The following is a 20,578-nucleotide window of genomic DNA, read 5'->3' on the forward strand; positions in this document are numbered from 1 at the left end:
TTACTGGGGTACTATGTAGGGATTTGAGCAGCAAGATGTCTGTTCACGTTGCACTTTAACTTCTGCATGTCAGTACAGTTGGGGAAGCAGGGATCTGGAATGGAATTCCAAAGTCTAGCGGTTCTGGGGAAGAAACTACTGGAGTAGAAAGATCTTTTACATCTAGGGATCTCTACAGTGTGGGAGTGGGATTTTGCAGCCTGTCGGGTTTGTCGAGGGTGCTCACGTCGTGAGGGCACAAGTGCTTGCAGTTCGTTAGAGCATTCACCATTAAAATACTTGTAGAACAGGCAGAGGGATGCAACGTTTCGTCGATGGGAGAGAGGCTGAAGCTTAGATGCCAGTTCAGGGCCTAGCAGATTTGCAACTCTCTTTTGAACCTTGTCAAGGAGCGAGAGACTAGTAGCCGATGCACCAGCCCAAATATGACAGCAATACTCCATACATGGGCGAATGGTTGCCTTATAGATGTACAGGACACTTTCGGATGTTAGTAGTTTTCTAGCACGATAGAGAGAGCTCACCTTCCTCGCAGCGGCCTAGGCAATGCCCTCTGTTCGGTAAACGCCGGGCAACGCCGAATAGAAAGCATTTATTCAGTTATCTATCCATCTATTTGTCTAGCAGAGTAAATAACAAAGATTGACATATCTGAATTTTTGAGATGAAGATTGGCTATTTGGGGGCCACTTGTGTGTAGGTTTATCTCATCGAACTTGGGAATGTTTCTGTCGAACTCGGGAATTTGGACGGAATTTCGAGCGGAAGCCTTTATTTATTTCAGGGGATAGTGTGCTCTTATTCCGTCAGGCATGCGAATTACTTGGGACCTCAATCTAGTCATAACTGACAGAACAAGAGAATGCTACCCCCATGAAGTAAATAAAGGGTTCCGCTCAAAATTCTGTCCAAATTCCCGATTTCAACAGAAACATTCCAAGTTTGACAAGATACACCTGAAGGTCGGAGTTACATCGACCGAAACGCTGTGAAAATCACAATCAAGCTGAGAACAGTAGTCCGAAGAATCTAACTAATATGAACAGAAATTGAATTGTAGGAAACAATAAGTTGAGCAAGCATGCAGGTGCAGAAAGGGTCAAAGAGTCATGTTGTGACATGTATCAAACTTGCTTGACCAATCAGTTTGCACTGGAAGTATCTGAATAGGGACCGGACGTGACATGTCTGGTTTATTGAGTTGGGTTCGAGAAGTCAAGGAAGCAAAATGAGTTAAACAGGTCTCCTCCATAAGAGGGCGACAGTCTCCAAATTGATACAGTGAAACACCACAAGTCCGAAATCATCATTTCACTCCATACTGCGGAAGAGGAAATGCCTGGGAGTTAAATAAACCAATATATAAAATCATACATTGTCTTGTATGCCTGCTTGTTATAGAAGAACCCAGCTCTTCCAAAACGTTGATGAATCCCCCAGGAAGCTGCCAAAAGTCAGAATGTCACGCAACAGGTATGTTGTTATAAATGTACTGTGAATTATATGTAATACACACATGCACACATGAGTCATGAACTGTTAAAAATAGATATTAAGGCATCTGAGGACAATAGTCCGTGTAATAAACAGATAAGAACATAAAATACATAACAATAATACTTACTAGTACTAAATTTAATCTAGATCTGCCCAGTAGTTTCTGATAAAAAGTTGTTTTACTGTATCATTTTCTATGCCATTTTGTTTTATTTTTTCCACCATTTTGATGTATGCAACTGTTATCTTTGATAATGTGTTTTTTTTTGTACTTGGTACTCACCACTTATCAAGGCCCGAAAGCCACTCGAGGATAAGAGTTAATGTGTACAAAGTAATCAATGGGATAATATCATAGTAATCATTAGTATTGGAGATCTGATAAAGTGCCTTACTTAAGGGGGCGGTTTATCAGGAATTTGTTTATGTTGGACTTGAAGACATCTAAGTTGTAGTCAGGTGGGAACCAGGCAAACGGAAGAGAGTTCAACAGGCGTGCACTTCTAAGAAAGAAGCTTTGTTCATGGAATCTACGTTTTGATTTAGGCACAGATAAAGAGTGTGGAAAATTAATGACAGTGGTTTCAGCTAGACAGGCGTTTTTCGTGAAATATTGGCGACGGGGGGCCGAGATTGGAGCTCAGACGAGCACTTACCATCGGTTAAATAACCGGGTATACATTTGTTTAACGAACTTACAGATTAAATTGTAATGTAGGAGTTTTTTGTTGTTATTGTTGTTGATCAGTATTAAATAACCCGGAAGACAGTTAACCTGCTGTAAAACAAAATAATCAGCAAGACTCAATATTTCAAGATAAAGAACATGAAGCATAGTAACTTGTTCTAAAAATGGTTCAAATGCCACAAAATGAAAGACAACTTACAAAAAAGGTCATTTATTAAAAAGAGAGCCCATAGAAATATTTGAAATATTGATACAATTATTTGTCAGGTGTTTACACAAATTTGGCAAGCAGAGAAAGACTATCAAGTGAAAAAGGGGTCCATAAAAGACAGAATAAATAATCCCTCATAAGACCGACTGCAATCCTGCCAGCTAAAATATACTGAATATTAGTTAGCTTTATTTTTTTTTACCCTGGCAATTCATGCTATTCATTTGTATTTTAGGATTTTAAACATGGACTCATTTTGTAACGTTGTACACTTTTTTTTTAACAATGTCGTTACATTTTAAAGGTTGTCAGCACATTGTAGATTGTTCCGAAAGGGAGCAGAAGAAAGAACAAAATTCAACTCACTTGTTTTTTTAACAAAGCCTTTATGTCGGGTATTTCCAACAACATATTCTTTCTAATTATTTAAACAGTTCAATACTTTTTCCAGGCAATTTTGGACTTTTCGTTTCTCTCTGACGCCACTCATGCATCTCGAACACGCCCTGTCCGTTTTTCCCTTGTCTTTGACACACCCTTTCCTGCTCAACCATGTCTCAGACACGCCCTTTCCCGCTGCCCCCGTGACTCAGACACACTCTTTTCCGCTCTCTTCCGTCTTGAACACGTCTCAAATACCAGCTTCTCTGCATATATGTGTCCTTTTTATCTCTGCTATGACATCACATCGCACAGCAGGCTTGCTCATTTGCATATGGCTGCTGCTGCTTACCCAGCATCAGCGGCTGTTAAATTTGTCAATAATCTTATTTTCATACTTATTTGCATATCGTTTTTCATCACTCTTTTACATTCATGAATTCTTGTAGGGAGTAGAGTGCCTTCCATAGAAATAGAGAAAGACTAACAACATCTCTTCAATGAAAAAGGGGCACTAAATGTCAGAAGAGATCATCTCCTATTAGAATAATTGTAACCATGCCAGCTTCAATATATTTAATATCTTCCAACTTATGACATTTTCCTCCCGGTCTATAAATTCTAATCGCTTAATGATCAAAGAGATTGCACTTTATTCAAGGATAAGCCGGGGTTCTTTTAATCCTATAAATATCTTAAAGATTATCGAATGGTTTAGATAAGGATTAGTTCTGATTTAAAAGATGGATGACCTTTAATATAAAAATCTGATAATTTATATATGGATAGCATTTCAAGGGAAAAAAAAACAAACCAAGGACAATTATAGACAGAAGAACGGACGAGAGCAAGACATCTCAAAGAAGAAGCGCATGCATCGCAAGCAAAGACCTGTAAGTATCTATAATATAAATCTCCCGTCTTTTAAAGTGTGTTTGTGTGTATGTCTCCCTAAAACCTTCGACAAACGCGGCCAACATTAACAAAATTGGTATCGTTTGAAACTCAGTCTCTCAGACGATAAATATCCAAAAATTGGTCAAAAGCATTTATTTTTTCACCTTCAGCTGGGCCGTTATTTACAAGGAGAGATCACATTTTTCGTTGACATTTTTATAAAGTCGTCATACGCCCTTCAATTAGCCTTATTCCGAAGGCTGTCAACGTCGTGGTGGCCATGGCAATTAAACTGTTCACGTTTTTTTCTACTTCTTTTTCCTCTTAGCGTTACAGGTTCGAGCCTACCTGTCTGCCTACTAGATTTTTATTTATTTCTTTTGCGCTCGTACGGGTACTTGGTGTTATTTTCATTTTTTAAGGGTTGGTTAATATTTACTGTTATTTTAGGGCTCCATTGATTAATATCCTTACCATAAACCCTCTCCACGCCCAAGCAACTCTGGGTACCCTCGATAATATAATATAAAGGGTAGTTGTTTGTGTGTATTTTTGTATGTTTAGTTAAAAGTCAAAAACGAAAACAAAAAAATACCCACAAAGTTAGGATTTTATAGATTAGCACTGCCCGAGATGAATAGTATCTAAAATGTAGGTAAGCTTATTCAAACAAAACCTAACCCTAACCCATTCCTTCCCGAAAGAGGTGCTAATGTTTTTTTACTATAGATATAATTCATCCAGGCAACACTCATCAAGAATATACTAACTTTGTGGTTGTTTGCTTCGTAGATTTTTTTTTACTTTTTGCTGGGCACACATTTCTATGTGTTGGATGACACTGAACATATGTCTTTACATAATCAACTGCCTTTTATATTTCCATATATTTATGTATGAGCTGGCTAAAGAAGAAGGGCAGGGATAAGAAGAGAGAGAGAGGAAAATACGAGGAGGGAAGAGAGAGAAAGATACAGAAGAGATAGATGTTTTAATAAAAATATGTAACATTTTTCTCCCAAGCAACAGGGCCTTTGAGAGGGGAAAATGTGTAAGACCTTTACTGTCCCACCTCCTTTCCAACACTGGTCATATCTAGATAAAAAAAAAACAAAAAACAAAGAAAAAACGAAAACAATATGATATTTTCAAACCAGCTCGATTAGAGGAACATATCGGCACTATATTATATATTCTGAGTAATAAAGAACCTTTTTGAAAAGGTCAAAGAGGAAGGTTCGTACTGGTCATCTGAGAGGAGGGTGTAGGTTGGTTTAAGGCTGTGAATGGAGACCCATGAGTGTTTGGCCTGAATTATTATTTTGTAAACTTCTCTGGGGTTTCTATGTGTTGGCTGATGTTGAACATATGTCTTTATATCATCAATCTAATGTGCTTAATATCTAATAATGGTTGTGACAGTGCACACGAATTGCCTTCCAGCTTTAAGGTGACAAAAACAATCCATCCATGCATAATTGTCCATTTCAGTTTTAAATTTTGATAATCATAGGCCCCCGAGACTTTTATGGGATCTGGTGTGCTGCAGCAGCTGCACCTGCCTCTTGTTTAATGTTTATCTATTAAATTTATTTAAAAAAAATATTATGGACGTCAAAAATATTAGGATGAAAAAAAATCAAAACTGTTTATCTAATAAATTTATTTACAAAAATACTATAAAATCAAAAATATTAGGATGAAAAACATAACTGTTTATCTAATAAATTTATTTAAAAAAATATAAAAAAACAAGACTGTTTACCTAATAAATTTATTTTTAAAAAACATTATAAAATATAAAAAATTAGGATGAAAAATGTCGGGTTACCTTACTAGTTTATTTTACATAGTAGATTAGAACACTGGCATGTTTCTAAATTTTTGCGATGTGGATTGACAATTTGTATTTGAATTAATCGGATAACTGTAACATGGCCGATACACTTAAACAATGTCGTTACATGTCAAACCCCTCGGGCCCACACGTTGTCTGGTACCATCGCCAAAAAACAAACAAAAGAAAAATTTTTTTTTAGATTTCGAGTAGGATTTTTCTAAGTGCAAATGAAATACATTTGTGGTTCTACCAAAACAACGCATTTCGTTATCTTTCAAAAGTCTGTTTGCATACATGAGTGTTTTACAATCATTGCCATATTACATGTGCTTTTTAAAAGTGTCTCACCTGACGCCGACCATTGCGAGCGTTTTCTCACCCTCTGTTTCACACGTCTATCTCAAAAGGCACGCACTTTGCTGCTCTTTTTGCTCGGCCACGTATTGTTCTGTTTTCTCCTTTTTCTTCTCTTTCCCGTGACGTCAGTGTGTGCACACTTGCTTAATTGGCACATGTGCTAAAACGGCTTTTACTGCGTTTTTTTTTTTTTACACGGAGCTCACTACTTATGAAGGCCCGAAAGCCACTCGGGGATAAATGTTAATGCGTGTACAGTAATCAATGGGATAGTATCGTAGTAACTGTTAGTATTGGAGATTTGATAAAGTGTCTTACTTAAGGGGGGCGATTCGTCAGGAATTTGTTTATGTTGAACTTGAAGACATCCAAGTTGTAGTCTGGTGGGAAACAGGCAAACGGAAGAGAGTTCCACAGGCTTGCACTTCTAAGAAAGAAACTTTGTTCATGGAATCTATGTTTTGATTTAAGCACAGATAAAGAGTGGGGAACATTAATGATAGCGGTTTCAGCTAGACGGGTGTTTATCATGAAAGATTGGCGAGAGGGGGGGCAGAGATTGGAGCTCAAACGAGCACTTTCCATGGAAATAACGATAAAACAAAGATAGGCTCGCAACGTCTCTTCTGTGCTGCTAATATTTTCGCTAGTCAGCTATCCTATTGTTGCTGCTGATATTTTTCACGGGCGCACCCTACACACTATGTAACACTATTTTTCTCATCTTGAGTGTTATTCATTTAATCAATGGGGGTAGCATGGTCTTGTTCTCTCAGCCATGACGGATGGAAATCTGGAATAATTCAGAATTGCATTCTTAGTATCGCTGGCATTGAGGATTGAACCTTCACCATTCAGAAGTGTTACTTAGAACAAAATTTTGAGGGACCCATGGCGTAACGGATAATTTACTGAGTAGAATGCAGTTCTGGTGGAAGATTCAATCTCCAGTGTGAGCGATCATAAAAATCAATTACGAATTACATCAGACTACGACTTGGTAATGGTTGATGGAATGAGAACAAGCTACACCCCCCCATGGATTAAATAAAGGGTTCTGTTTGAAATTTTGTGCAGATTATAAAATGTGACAGAAAGATTCCCAAGTTCGAAAAGATAAACCTGAAGAAGGTTGGAGGTTACATCAGCCGAAACATTGTTGGAATAACACTAAAGAGGAGACAGTAAATCTAAGATGCCTCATGGTAGAACACCATGTCTTAAAATTTTCATGGTCGATTGTATAGCTTAAAATAAACATCGTTTTGAAACAGCTGTAGACGACTATAATACCTCTCTATATGCTCCTAATTTGGAACCTTATTTAGACACATGCACGCACAAAAAGAAACTTGACTAATAGAAAGATCGTCATGATTCCCGTAATTACAGGAGGAGAGACTCATGAAAAAGAATTTTAAAATCTGCCTGGTTAACTATGTAAAAGAGAGATAGACACAATTACACTAAAGAGACAAGTAGAATCTTAAAAAAAGATCTCTCGGTTGGTGTCTTTGGAATTTGGATGCAAGAACCCGTGGCACAGTGGTTAAAGTACTTGGAAAAATCAACTGCAAAAATAATGTTCTGCTGAAGGTTCAATTCTCAGTGCGGGCGACCGAAAAATGCAAGTATGAATTATTTAGAATCTCTATCCGGTCATGGCTGACGGAACAAGAGCATGCTACCCCCATGAAGTACATAATGGGTTCCGTTCAAAATTCTATTCAAATTCCCAAGTTCAGCAGAAAGATTACAGAGTTCGACAAGATACACCTGAAGAAGGTCAGAGGTTACATCGACTAAAATATTGTGAAAATGACACTCAAGATGTGAACAGTAGTTTGATGAATCCAGATAATACACATTTTTTATGTACTAACATGTCAGCACATATCAGCACCCAAAAGTCACTCGAGGATAAGTATCTGAGTTTTTCAAGATGAGAACAGTAGTCTGAATAGTTTAATGTTAGTGATAGATAGCCATTATATTTTTTTTCTCATCCAAAATGTAAGTTGCAGTTTATAAAAAGATTATACTAAATTCTTCCTCATAGACCCGTAATACAACAGATAAAGCGTTAAGTAATTATCAGTTATAAATGAAAGTCTTTTAAAGGTTTATGGTTCAATCCTTAGTACAGGCGATACGAAGACTATAATTAAAAATTATTTAAGACTTTGATTAAATTATAACTGATGGAACAAGAGTTATCTACCCTTATAAATTAAATAAAGACTTCCATTTGATAGTCTGTGCAGATAACAGGGTTCAACAAAATGTATCTGACGAAGGCCAAGGGTTACACTAGCCAAAATGTTGTGGGGAATTAAATTTAAGATGAGAATCATACATAGACTTGAGCCCCTGGGGGAGGGGCATAGGCCATCTACAACTTTTGTAGATGCTTTTGTAGTGAGGAGTTCTTTTAACGGGGGGGAGGGTTGCCCCACGCCCAACCTTTCCAGAAGATACATACAGCGCCTCGCCTTCCCAAATGGTCACTCATCTGGTGCTAGCCTGGTTCAACGTTGCTTAACTTTGATCTGATGAGAGCCGGTCTGTCAACGTGCTTGTGCTGTACAAGATGAGAACAGTAGTCCGAATAAACACAACAACAGAAACTATCCATATAAATATTTGTTTTTATTGGTCCCCCCCGACAATGGAAGGATTGGACCTACTAATTCATTCTCGCTCATCCGTTTATTTATTCGCATTTTTCTTAATAACCACCTCTTGCATTTTTGGGAAATTTTGCACAAACATTTGTCATGGTGAAAGTAAATTTTTGCCAGAATGGATTTTCCGGGATATAGGGGTAAAATTGCCCCCGAATCGTTCATTCGTTCATTTATTCGCCCCTTCTCTCAATAAGCACGCCTGGATTTCTTTTTTGAAATTTTACACAAACATTAGTCATGGTAAAAGTAAATTTTTCATTCGTGGAGAAGGACCCTGCATGCTCGCTTTGTTTAATTTAATAAAAGATCTATTATTGTTTAACAATTCGGTAATCATGCAGAAAACGAACCTTGTTTTTAGATAGGATTTTTTTAAAAGTTAAATTCAAGTTTTACTGTATATTTTGTTTAGTAAATTGTTAGGTGAAAGTACAGAATAATAACCAAACACTCTCCCTATATTAAGAATAGATTTTGAAATAATAACGTTATTACTTAAGCACGGTTAACACACTACAGAAGAATATTTAGAAAACCATTCTTAGCATACAGAAATAAAGGATTTTGTTAACTATTCTGTACTTTCACCTAATAATTTCATAAATAGAATAATATATGCTGACCTACCTGTTCCTCTCAGATCACTGAAGCAACGTCGAGCCTAGTCAGTACGACAATTTGGGAATCTCAGGCGTTGTATGTGATCTCTGCCTATCTTGGCATTGTTTCCAGTCAGGTTTGGGCATCTCCTTGTCACTGGATCCAAGCCGTGCCGATTCAAGAGAGGTGTGGTTGAGATTGCACAACCCTTGCCTCACAATTACATGTGCAGTTACCATTATAGGGGTGTCCATTGTCTCCTAAGACTCAACGGAGGCATATTATCATAAATGGATAAACAAAAATTAGTACAAAACTTGGCAAAACAGAAGAATAAGTGACCAAAACCAAGAAAAGTTTATTATCAGGAATCAAATCTGACCGGGTACCGTTTACTGCAGATTTGCCAATTATTTTTATATAGCTCACTAAACGACTTTATTGCTTTTCGTTTTGTTGTAACCATTCTCCGTTCCAATTTTTTTAGATCAACAAACTTAGGAAACGTCCATCTTGAATTCAAATAATGCACTAACTTCATATTAGTGACAGATTTCCATCTCTTTTTTTTTTAATCTAAAACTAAATTAAGTTGCAGTTTATAAAGAAAATATATTTTACTCCAATATATTTCAGAGCTCATTCTGCAGCTGACAGCTTCCTTAAGAAAATTTTTATTAAATCTATAAATGGAAAAATCCTGACCTAAAGGGTATCATTGTAATATTAAATGATCGAACACAATTCGGAAAAAAAAAACACTTTCAGTGATAATGGGATGTGTCTTTTCTCCGAGAGAGAGAGAGAGAAAAAAAATGATATATCTCGAAAGTAATTATAGATCTTTTCAGAAGTGATTTCAAAGAACTGCTTGACAGATAAACTAACAACTAGAAAAGAAATGTACTATTTGCATGATTCAAACTACTATTCACGTCTTTTACGTTATTCTCACAACGTTTCGACGACCTCCGAACTTCTTGAGATGTATCTTGTTGAATCTATACAGTATTTCGAAATGAACACTTTATTTAATCCATGGGGCTCGATTGTTCTCGTTCTGTCAGCCATGGCAAGGTAAAAGTCTGAATTAAAACGGAATTAAGAGTACAGATCTCCCTTCATCAAAAAGGAATATGGCATAATCCCCCTATATCCAGAGGGAATGCAAATTGCATGTGAAAAACATTGAGTTTTTGAGCCGTCTTGACATCTATAGGTAATTCAGGATAGAACGGTCCCTACACTCCAATGAATTGAGAGTAGAGCAGTCATTTCATCTAGAAGGAATAAAGAGTAAAGTCGTATTTATCTCTTGTTGAAATTAAGTGATTAGTAGTCTCTACGTGTAGAAGAAAGTTTAGGCTAGAGCAGTCTCTATATTTAGAATAAATAAGAGGATATCTCTGTCTCTACATCCAAGTGGAATTGAGTGTTGAGTCTATATCTGAATAGAATTGAGTGTTGCGCTGTCTCTACGTCTGAGTAGAATTGTGTGAAAACCATCTCTACATCTGGGAAGAATTGTGTTAAATTGTCTTTAAATGTATATTCAGGATAGAACGGTCTCCAATAGAAAAATAGATCTGTCCTTATATTTGGGTGGAATTGAGTATTAAATAGTCTCTACCTCTGGTTGGAATTGAACGTCGATTCGTCTGTACATTTGGGCGGAATTGAACGTCGAGTAGTAGTCTCTACATCTGGGTGGAATTGAACGTGGAAGAAAATACAGGATAGAACCGTCTCCATAACTAGAAATAGGAGATAATTCTATCCAGATGTAGGGATATAGCTAAGTGTTGAGCCGTCTCTACATCTGGGTGGAATTGAGTGTTGAGCCGTCTCTACATCTGGGTGGAATTGAGTGTTGAGCCGTCTCTACATCTGGGTGGAATTGAGTGTTGAGCCGTCTCTACATCTGGGTGGAATTGAGTGTTGAGCCGTCTCTACATCTGGGTGGAATTGAGTGTTGAGCCGTCTCTACATCTGGGTGGAATTGAGTGTTGAGCCGTCTCTACATCTGGGTGGAATTGAGTGTTGCGCCATCTCTACATCTGGATGGAATTGAGTGTTGAGCCGTCTCTACATCTGAGTGGAATTGAGTGTTGAGCCGTCTCTACATCTGGGGGGAATTGAGTGTTGAGCCGTCTCTACATCTGGGTGGAATTGAGTTGAGCCGTCTCTACATCTACATTGAGGATAAAGCCGTTCCTTCATACATATAGCAAGCGTTTCTCTGGTTAGTTAAAATACAATTTACTGCGGAGAGAGTCATATGTACATCTAAAAGTTACTTTACTTTACATTTTAGTACACGTTCAAAGTTTGTTCCTTACAACTTTCATAAAAGCAAGTCTTGAAAATATTTAGAAACGAAAATCTATTTTTTTAAGAATTTACAAAATTATTGTTTACAATACCATTAAAAGTATTAAAACCATTTCTTCAGAAATTATTGTTTTTTCGTTTTTTTTTTATAAGTGAGGATTTTTCTTTTGTTCACGTTTGTGAATTCTAAGTTCACCGAGTGTGAACAAAAAATGATGCATCTAAAATTTCGTTGCTGTGTTATTGAACTTTTCAGCTGCAGTGTTGCACCTGCTGTTGCACTGCAGATTCTCGATTCTATTTCTCGGAGAATTTTTTTTCAAAAAAGATTTTCGTTTTTCAAGTTTGATTCATCATCGAAGTTGAAATAAATTTAGTTTTGTTTACTTCTGAAACAAAAAACTGAACTTCTAATCGGCGAAGTTGACCGAGTGAATAGTCTTTAGATTTCTTAAAATATAATATAAAATTAGAAGAAAAAAAAATAACAAAATAAAAGAAAACAAAAAAACGTGCAAGCAAAAAAAAACAACTTATTTCTTGAATTTGCATTGAGCCAAAGAGAGATTTTTTTGGTGCTTCTATATTATAATAACGAAAAAAATATTGGATTATTAATTATTCGTGTAAAAAAAGATATTTGTAAAATAAAGCGATTTGTATTATTTAATTAGAATTCATTATTGAGATGAGTATTATTTATTAGTGCGAACTATTATCCTCATCTTTCTTAGTTGTTGTTTTTACAACGTTTCGGTCAACTATTTCTCCAGCCTTCGTCAGGTGGTAACCACGATTAGGATAAGAACTCCCCGAATCTCCTAACTGCATTCTCAGTAATTACTGCCATCCATAGTTGTTGTCATTTCACCACGGTTTTGGCCAAGTAAGCCCCTGCCCGGCTTTGAGTAGGATTGAAACCACTACCTTCAGACAATTCTCACCTAGAACCATAGAGATTCCATGAAAGATCAGATAATAAATAAACGTGAATATATAAGACCAAAAAGTCCAACCTTGATCCCTCTTTGGGGCCTGTTGTGCAGTAGATAGAAACGTTGAATCTCTATGCTTCCAGGCTTATCTCGAGGAGGGTCTTGGAGAAGCATATGTTTCCGATTCAACTGAATATTTTGAACGTGACCTTACTAGACCAAAGGAGGGGGAGGATTTGAGCCAAACAAAAACCGCATTGATTAGATGTCTTTTTCATATTAAAATTATTTATTCATTTTCTTCCTTTTTCTCTTTCCAGAAAACAGGAACCAACGAAATGACCTGGTATCTATTTATTCTGGGGCTTTTGCTGACTTCTCGAAGGCTCAACCACAGATCTACAGACCGAGTGTATACGCAAAGAATGGCACACTGTTGAACAAATACTTGAGAAGTGCTCGCTCGAGCTCTAAATGGCTTAACGGTAAGTGAAATTTGATTGGATAACAACAAAAAACACTAATATCTTTTACTAGAGCTGTGGAGTCAAAGAATACTCATGCCAGTAAGTAACAGTCCTCTTTTATAATAAAAAAATATCGTGTATAAGTCATGTGGGGGTGGTAACAACACAGACGTGCGAATGGCAGTTGTATGCAAATGACGAAGCTGTGTTCGAAGTGACGTCACGGCAAGGAAGAAGGAAAAAGATTATAAAAGAACGTATGCACAAATCGATGATAAAATAAGAAATACGTAGGTGTCGTCAAAGCTAAGGGACTCAACACGTTGTTGACTCCATCGCAAAAAACATGTTTCAGATTTTTAAAAAATACCTTTTTTCCTCCTTCTTCGGCTACGTGTTACTTGAGGAGGAAGAAAGGTCTTTTGTTTAAACCTGAAACAATGAGTTGAATTTCTTTCCTCTTCATATTTTTTATGTTTGTTGCGATAGTCAACAATGTGTTGGGTCCGTATATATTAACGACAATGTTGCAAGGCGAGAAACACACACGTCTAATGTTTAGTTATTAATTTATTTTTAGAGAAATCGCTCTAGACAAGGCATGAAGTCACTTGATGTAAGGAGCTAACAAAACGAAAGATGATTATTGCAAAGAAAGGAGATGCCTCCTGGCCATATACGGCACAATCACGTTAACACACCGGTTCTTGTCAGAGCACCAAAGTTAAGCAATGTTGAGAATAGTCAGTACAAGATGGGTTACCATTTTAGAATACCAAGTGCTGTATGTGAGAGGACATCTACACCTCCTTGCAAGAGTTGAAAAACCTAATTTTGTCATCTCTGATAGGGATATACATACGACTGAGGATCGCATGAATTTCATACTCCCATGAAACTTCCCCCTATGGAGAAAGTCGGTTCAACTCGACTAGGGTTAGCACCACTTCGGTATAGTATAGTAGAGTTTTGTGCAAACAAGTAAAAATTAAAATGACTTTGCAGCATCTCGGGCAGTGAATTAATTACAGCATTTCTTCCACTAGTGGGCATTTTTTTAAAAATAGTTTTAGAAGGTCAAGGCAGATTTAAAAAAAAAAAAAGTCAAGATCTCTTAATTGATTTTTTTTGTTAATAAAATAATATATATTTGAAAAGAAATTTTCAGATTCGATTGTGAGCAACCATAGGGTAGAATATTTTAAGGTGGAGTTACAACTGCAAGCACTTGTGCCCCCACGACGTGAACACCCTCGACAAACCCGACAGGCTGCTAAATCCCACCCCCTACACTGTAGAGATCCATAGACATAAAAGATCTTTCTACTCCAGTAGTTTCTTCCCAGAACCGCTAGACTTTGGAATTCCATTGCAGGTCCCTGCTTCCCCAACTGTACTTACGTGCAGAAGTTCAAGTGCAACGTGAACCGAAATCTTGCTGCCCAAATCCCTACATAGTACCCCAGTAGTTGTTGCCCCTGATAGTAGCCCCCTACACCAAAGTGGCAATGTGCCTTGTTTGGGGTGAAAATGTAATAAAAAAACCAAAAAACCAAAAAAACATCAATTTTGAAATAATGGTTGTAAAACAAAAAAGGAATATAAATATAACTTTGGCGGACTAAATAGAGATTTGTCTGAAGCTGAAATTATTTATATCTATTACTAATAGAGATTTGGTCTGTCTGAAGCCGAAGCTATAATATTACAAAGAAAGATATCAGAAACTGATGAAGCCTTTTTTTTTTTTTTTTTTTTTTAGTCAAAATCGTGTGTGTTCTCTTAGATAAACAAATCATTTATTTTTGAAAAAAAATAAATCTCTATCACATATCGCTAATTGCATTTCTAATTTCTATTATATAATGCAGATACTAAAAGATTTTTTCAATGTGCCAATACTTTTCTTAATTAACCAATAAAACGCAACCATATGTGGCTCAAGACATTTAAACCCACCTTGACTAACACCTCCACGGACTGCTATTCATGAGGGATTTTAAATCTCTGACGGGAAAGATGATTTACAAAAATAAATAAATAAATAAATGAATAAAAATATATCAGAGCCTGTCGAAGACTTTTTATGAGTCGAAAGCTTGTTTGTTCTTTAAGATAAATAAATACATTATTTTGAAAAAAAAAAAAAAAAAAAAAACGCATATCGTTATTTTATTTCCTAATTTCTATAATATAATCCTGATACGAAACTACGTTTTCCAAGTGCTGATACGGTTATAGTCAGCAAAAGCACTTCCTAACTTCCGGCACTTCCTAACTTACAGGAAGTTGTGATATGGCAAATCAGTTCTTTCGCTTTTTATCTCCCCTGTGCATGTATTAAAAAAAATTTTTTTTTACGTTTTTTCCGATCGTTAGTTTTTTTAATTATTAAATTAAAAAAAAATAACGATTGAAAAGGTTTTCGATCTTATTTTAATCAGGAATTATTGAAATTAGTTTTATTTTTTAAAAGGGATTATTAAAAACACTTTTTGCGCCCCTTTTTTAAACAATTATTTAAAACGCTTTAAAATCTTTTTAATACTATTATAAGAATATTATGTATTAGATGAGATTTTTATGATGTTTAACATTTTGTTATTTCGATTTTAATAATTTTATTTTTAGACTTTCATAAACATATTTACTATATGAATTCAAATAAAATCTTATTTTGAAATAAAAAAAAATTACTTTTATGATTTCATAAATATGTTTCTCATAAAACTTCAAATAAAGTTAAAACTTTTTAATTCTGTTATTAAACATGCAAGTAAAGACTAATTATGTTATTTTTATTTGTATAATTTTGTATGTTTTTATTGTATGCTTTTCAATAATGTCCTTTTCTTATATTTCATTTCAATAAATCGCTTCACAATAGAAATACTTAAGAACAATAAAAATGAAAGAACTGATTTGCATTGTCACCACTTCTGATAGCAGCCCCGCCGGAAATTAGGAAGTGCGTTAGCTGAATATAACCGCCAATACTTAATATTTCTTCTGTTTATCGTACTATTTTATTATCTTTTAATCGCCATTTTCTACTATTTTTTTTTTTTTACTAATATATCGTTTGTCAGTAATCAATGAAAGGGGAGGTAAGTAGAGTAGTTTCTCTTCTGTTGTCATCAGACTATGAAGATATTACCTTTTCCTTGGGATGATGGTGTAATATCTGTTCTTACTCATAATATAATTATCTCAGGCTTTAACTCCTCTGTTGCGGTTGCAGTTTAGTATCTGTCCTCCTAGGCATTATCTCCAACCTTGGAGGGACCGTGTATTATTATTATTATTCGTGCGTCATACCATCCTCCAAGGCTAACAAAAGTATGCGATCGGTGGGACCAAATATTCGCTACTTGTATTAATAAAAAAAATAATCTATACATTTTTTATGTGTTGAAGTTTTCTTTTATGATAAATAATCCAGACAAAGCATAAAGCCGCTTGGTGCAAAGAGTTTTAAAAAATACTTTTAGATAAAAACCTAGACAACAATAAGTGATAGTTTCGCACTAAAAAAAGTTATAATTCTTCTGCATTTGTTAAAAAAAATAAAACATGGAATGTGAGGACTAAAGGACGGAATAAGGGAAGTGAATGTTACAGGCTAGCAAAAGTAAGCCCAAGACTCACTTTTTACTCGCTTTAAGAATTTTTAAATTGAGAAGATATTTTTAAAAGGCGTTCCCGCAATGTTTTGCAAGCAAATAAATTTATACGTTTTCTTAGATTTAAAGAGTCTCTCGCTGGATTATCATGGTTTCAAAAGCCAGAATTTTCCTTGGAAACATTAGTAGCCCCAGCTGCATTTAGGGAATTAACCCAAAGACTCTACTTGACAGGAATATTTCAGAATTAATCATCTTGAACTGTGTGTCTTTGGAATGCCCTGGAAATTTTCACCTTTTTGAATTCCAAACATCGGTTCTACACACAAAAAGAAACAAAGCCTCCAATGTTTCTGAATTTGAATACTGATTCTTTTTCATTTCTTTTTTCAAATTAGTATTTATTTTTTTGTGCAATTGCTTTTTTTTTCTTTCGGATGCGATGTCCCGTGAGTTAAACTTTGAGGAGATGTTTCTTTTTTTTTTTTTTTTTAATCATCTTTTTTTTTAATGTCATTATTCAGCCAAGAAATGACTTTACCAAATTCTTTTGCTGAAATTTTGACTTTGACCAAATAGAATCGTAATTCAATCTGCTTTACTCCTAAATTTTTATGTATTCTTTGCGCTCAAAATAGATTCTGCATCAGGTAAAGGCTTCAAATCTAAATCGTTTCTTAAAAAGAAGTCTTAGTTGGGAATAACTGCATGTATATATATGTGCGTGTGTATAAATTTATGTATAGAATATATAAGAAAAATAATGCAAGTATATATATATATATATATATATATATATATATATATATATATATAAAGTGTTTATATACTATTGTTTTTTTTTTATTCATTCGTATATAGAGATACAAGAACATAAAATGACTTCGAAGAAGCAAAACTTTGGCTACGTCCAGTGACTTTTTTTCAGTGAAATTAAATAATATATTCTAGCTAAAATACCTGCACTTTGCACGGGACTTTGTGGGTACCCGAGCATACAACGAAGTCCTGACCATAATATTTGACCTTGACCCTTCAAAACAGTGTGCACCCTTCCTAGGTCGGACTCCATCATCATGTCAGAGTTGGGCATAGTCGGTTTAGTGGAGTTGGCTGTAAGAGAATATATATACATAAGCTATGACCTTGAAGTTTGACCATAACTTTGAAAAATAGTGTTCACCATCATCAGTGGGAGACCATCATCATCCCAGGTTTGATCATTATCAGTCTAGTGGTGTGGGCTGTAGGAGAGTTGTACAAAATTACACACGATCGCTACTACTTTATATATATATATATATATATATATATATATATACACATTTTATTTTTTATTACCGTATCTTTCTGTTAAGTTACATTATTGTTTCAGCTACTGGGCCGTTTTTTTTGGCAATCTGTAGCTTCCTCAGACTTTTACAGAAAAAAGTGTAAAAGTCTGAGGAAGCTACAGACGGCCAAAAACTGGACGAGTAGCTGAAACAATAATGTAACTTAACAGAAAGATACGGTAATAAAAAATAAAACGTGTACTTGCTCTACAACAGTATTGAGCACTTTCTTCCGTTTTTATTAATTACCATTCCCACTAAATATATATATATATATATATATATATATATATATATGCACGCCATAATCATGTTCAAACACTGGTTTTCACCAGATCACCGAAGTTAAGCAATGATGAGCCTGGCCAGTACCAGACGGGCGACCATTTGGAAAAGCTAGGTGCTATATGTACCATGTGGTGAAGTAGAAATTTCCCGGTTGGTAGCTGAAGGCGCGTTTAATTCAGTGGAAGAGATGTACCCCCAGTCGTTGTTAAGACATGCATCTAGGAGAAGGAAAAATAAATCAGAGGTCAACTGTCTGTTCTGTCTTGTGACAGCCATTGCACCGACTGAAATTAGCAGTTGTACTAAAACGTGTGGTTGGTTGTGTACAAAGCCTTCACCCACTATAAACAAAACATCAATGTGGATTTCACACAACTTAGCTGTTGTGGTGGATCTCATACATCGAAATCGATGGGAGGGTCCATCATAGAATTTTACGTATTTAAGAGTAATCAATACGCGAGTGGAGCTAGGTAGTAATTTATGAAAATATATGGTAATTAAGCTACACATAATTTTCTACCTTTCATTCCCCATGTAGCTTAATTGCCATATATTTTCTTAAATTACTATATAGGAGAAAAAAAATATTCGTCTAAAAAATAAAATGATGATTGTAAACCGATTCTTTCCTTTGGTCATTGGGATGCAACCAACAGTGTGTGTGTGTGTGTGTATATATATAAGTATATATAAGTATATTTGTGTGTGTGTATATGTGTCTTGGGGTGGAGAGGGCTCCCGTAAGCCGTGGTGAAGGCAACCTTTGTAGGAGAAGCAAATCTCTGATTTAAAAAACCATAAAGCGGGAGACCAGTACCCGCATTAAGCTGGTCTGCAGTTTAATTTGTTGCTGGCTATCTTGCTCTTGCTTGTTGCTGGATCTCAACATTTTTAATTGAGAGAGAGACTTAGCTGTCGTACAAACCTAAGACTCTGTAACATCATCTTTGTATAGATACTTCCTCAGGCATTTGGGCTCATGGATTTTAAATGTCTGAGGGAGTGGCACTCGTCTGACAAGACGTTGCAATCATCATATATAAAAATTAATTTTACACGGCTTGGAACTCTATTCTTCTAGTGTGTGTGTGTGTGTATATATATACATATATATATATATATATATATATATATATATACACACACACACACACAGATTAGAAGAATAGAGTTCCAAGCCGTGTAAAATTAATTCTTAGAACAGAACCATTTTGCACCGCTTTTATGCCCCCTTCCGGAGAATCATCAAATTTTTTCATAGAGCTTTTAACCTCTGTATGAATCTAACCTTTGTATGAATCTTAATAGAACTAAATATAGCTCACATTACACACAATTAAGCCTAGCAGTTATGGTGCTAGGAAACTCATTGAATAAACTAGCTCATGCCACTATCTCTTTCACTACCGTAACCTTCCAACTTGAAGTCTGACAAATGGATAGATGTACGGACAGAGCCTTTAGGTATTTGCAGCAAACACCAGACAAGTTTATAGGACTGACCTTCACTCCTCATATAGAACGGAACCCTTCTATCAAATCAGTCGCTAATGGTCCACTTTCGAAACCAAGTCGGTGATGCCCTTTTCTCTCCCCTGTAATCTCTTTCGCACAGAACAGACATCTCTGCTCGATAGTTATATTCATGGCAAGTGCTCGTCTGAGCTCCAATCTATGCCCCCCCTTGCTAAACTTTCACAAAAACACTTGTCTAACTACAATCACAATCAACAGTTCCCCCCACTCTCTGTGCCTAAACTTAAACACATATTCCATGAACAAATCTTCTTTCCCAGAACTGCCTACCTGTGGAAGACTTTTATTGGCCTACTTTCCGGCTGACTACAATATGATAACCTTCAAGTGCAATGTAAACAAGTTTTTGTTGAGCCGTCCCCTAAAATAATCCACTATCAACAATTACTACATTACCACTGTACACTTATTAACCCTTATCCTCGAGTGGCCTTTGGACTTTGATAAATAGTGACGCCCTTGTAAAAAAGATTGAATACCGTTGGCACATTTGGGTAGGAGCTTCTCAGAGTATCCTTTTCTGCCAGGATAGAGTACAAAACCGACTATGAACTCTAATGGGCAATGTAGTTTCTACCATTTGCTACCTTTTGTTCGTGGAAGAGACGTTTCAGACCTATGTCTGCTCCATCGTCATTTTTATAGCAGGTGCTCAACTGATCTTCATTATGTCCCTCTCTGAAAAACATTCATGGAAAACACTCGTCTAGTTGCAACCACTATCATCGATTTCCCTTACTCTTCATCTGAGCCTAAAACTAAACGAAAATTCAATAAGCAGAGTTTTTTTTCCAGAACTGTTTGTCTATAAGAACACAATACCATGGAACTGCTTTCCAGCTGACTATAACATGGTTGTTTTCAAGTCCAATAGAAACAAGTTCTTAATGAGCATTTCTTGTA

At 35.8% G+C, this 20,578-nt stretch overlaps 1 protein-coding gene across 1 annotated transcript in view; it reads left to right on the forward strand.

The window, feature by feature from the left end:
* The window catches only part of LOC145291948 (semaphorin-2A-like), a 1,232,857-nt gene that overhangs the window by 1,175,130 nt on the left and 37,149 nt on the right, over positions 1-20,578 (forward strand). Inside the window, exon 8 of the mRNA XM_080137876.1 lies at positions 12,745-12,909. Within this exon, the coding sequence (XP_079994002.1) occupies positions 12,745-12,909 (165 nt within the window). The remainder of the gene's footprint in view (positions 1-12,744; positions 12,910-20,578) is intronic.

This window comes from Euprymna scolopes, chromosome 13 (genome assembly GCF_053919585.1).
Source record: "Euprymna scolopes isolate OS-2025 chromosome 13, ASM5391958v1, whole genome shotgun sequence".
NCBI lineage: Eukaryota > Metazoa > Mollusca > Cephalopoda > Sepiida > Sepiolidae > Euprymna > Euprymna scolopes.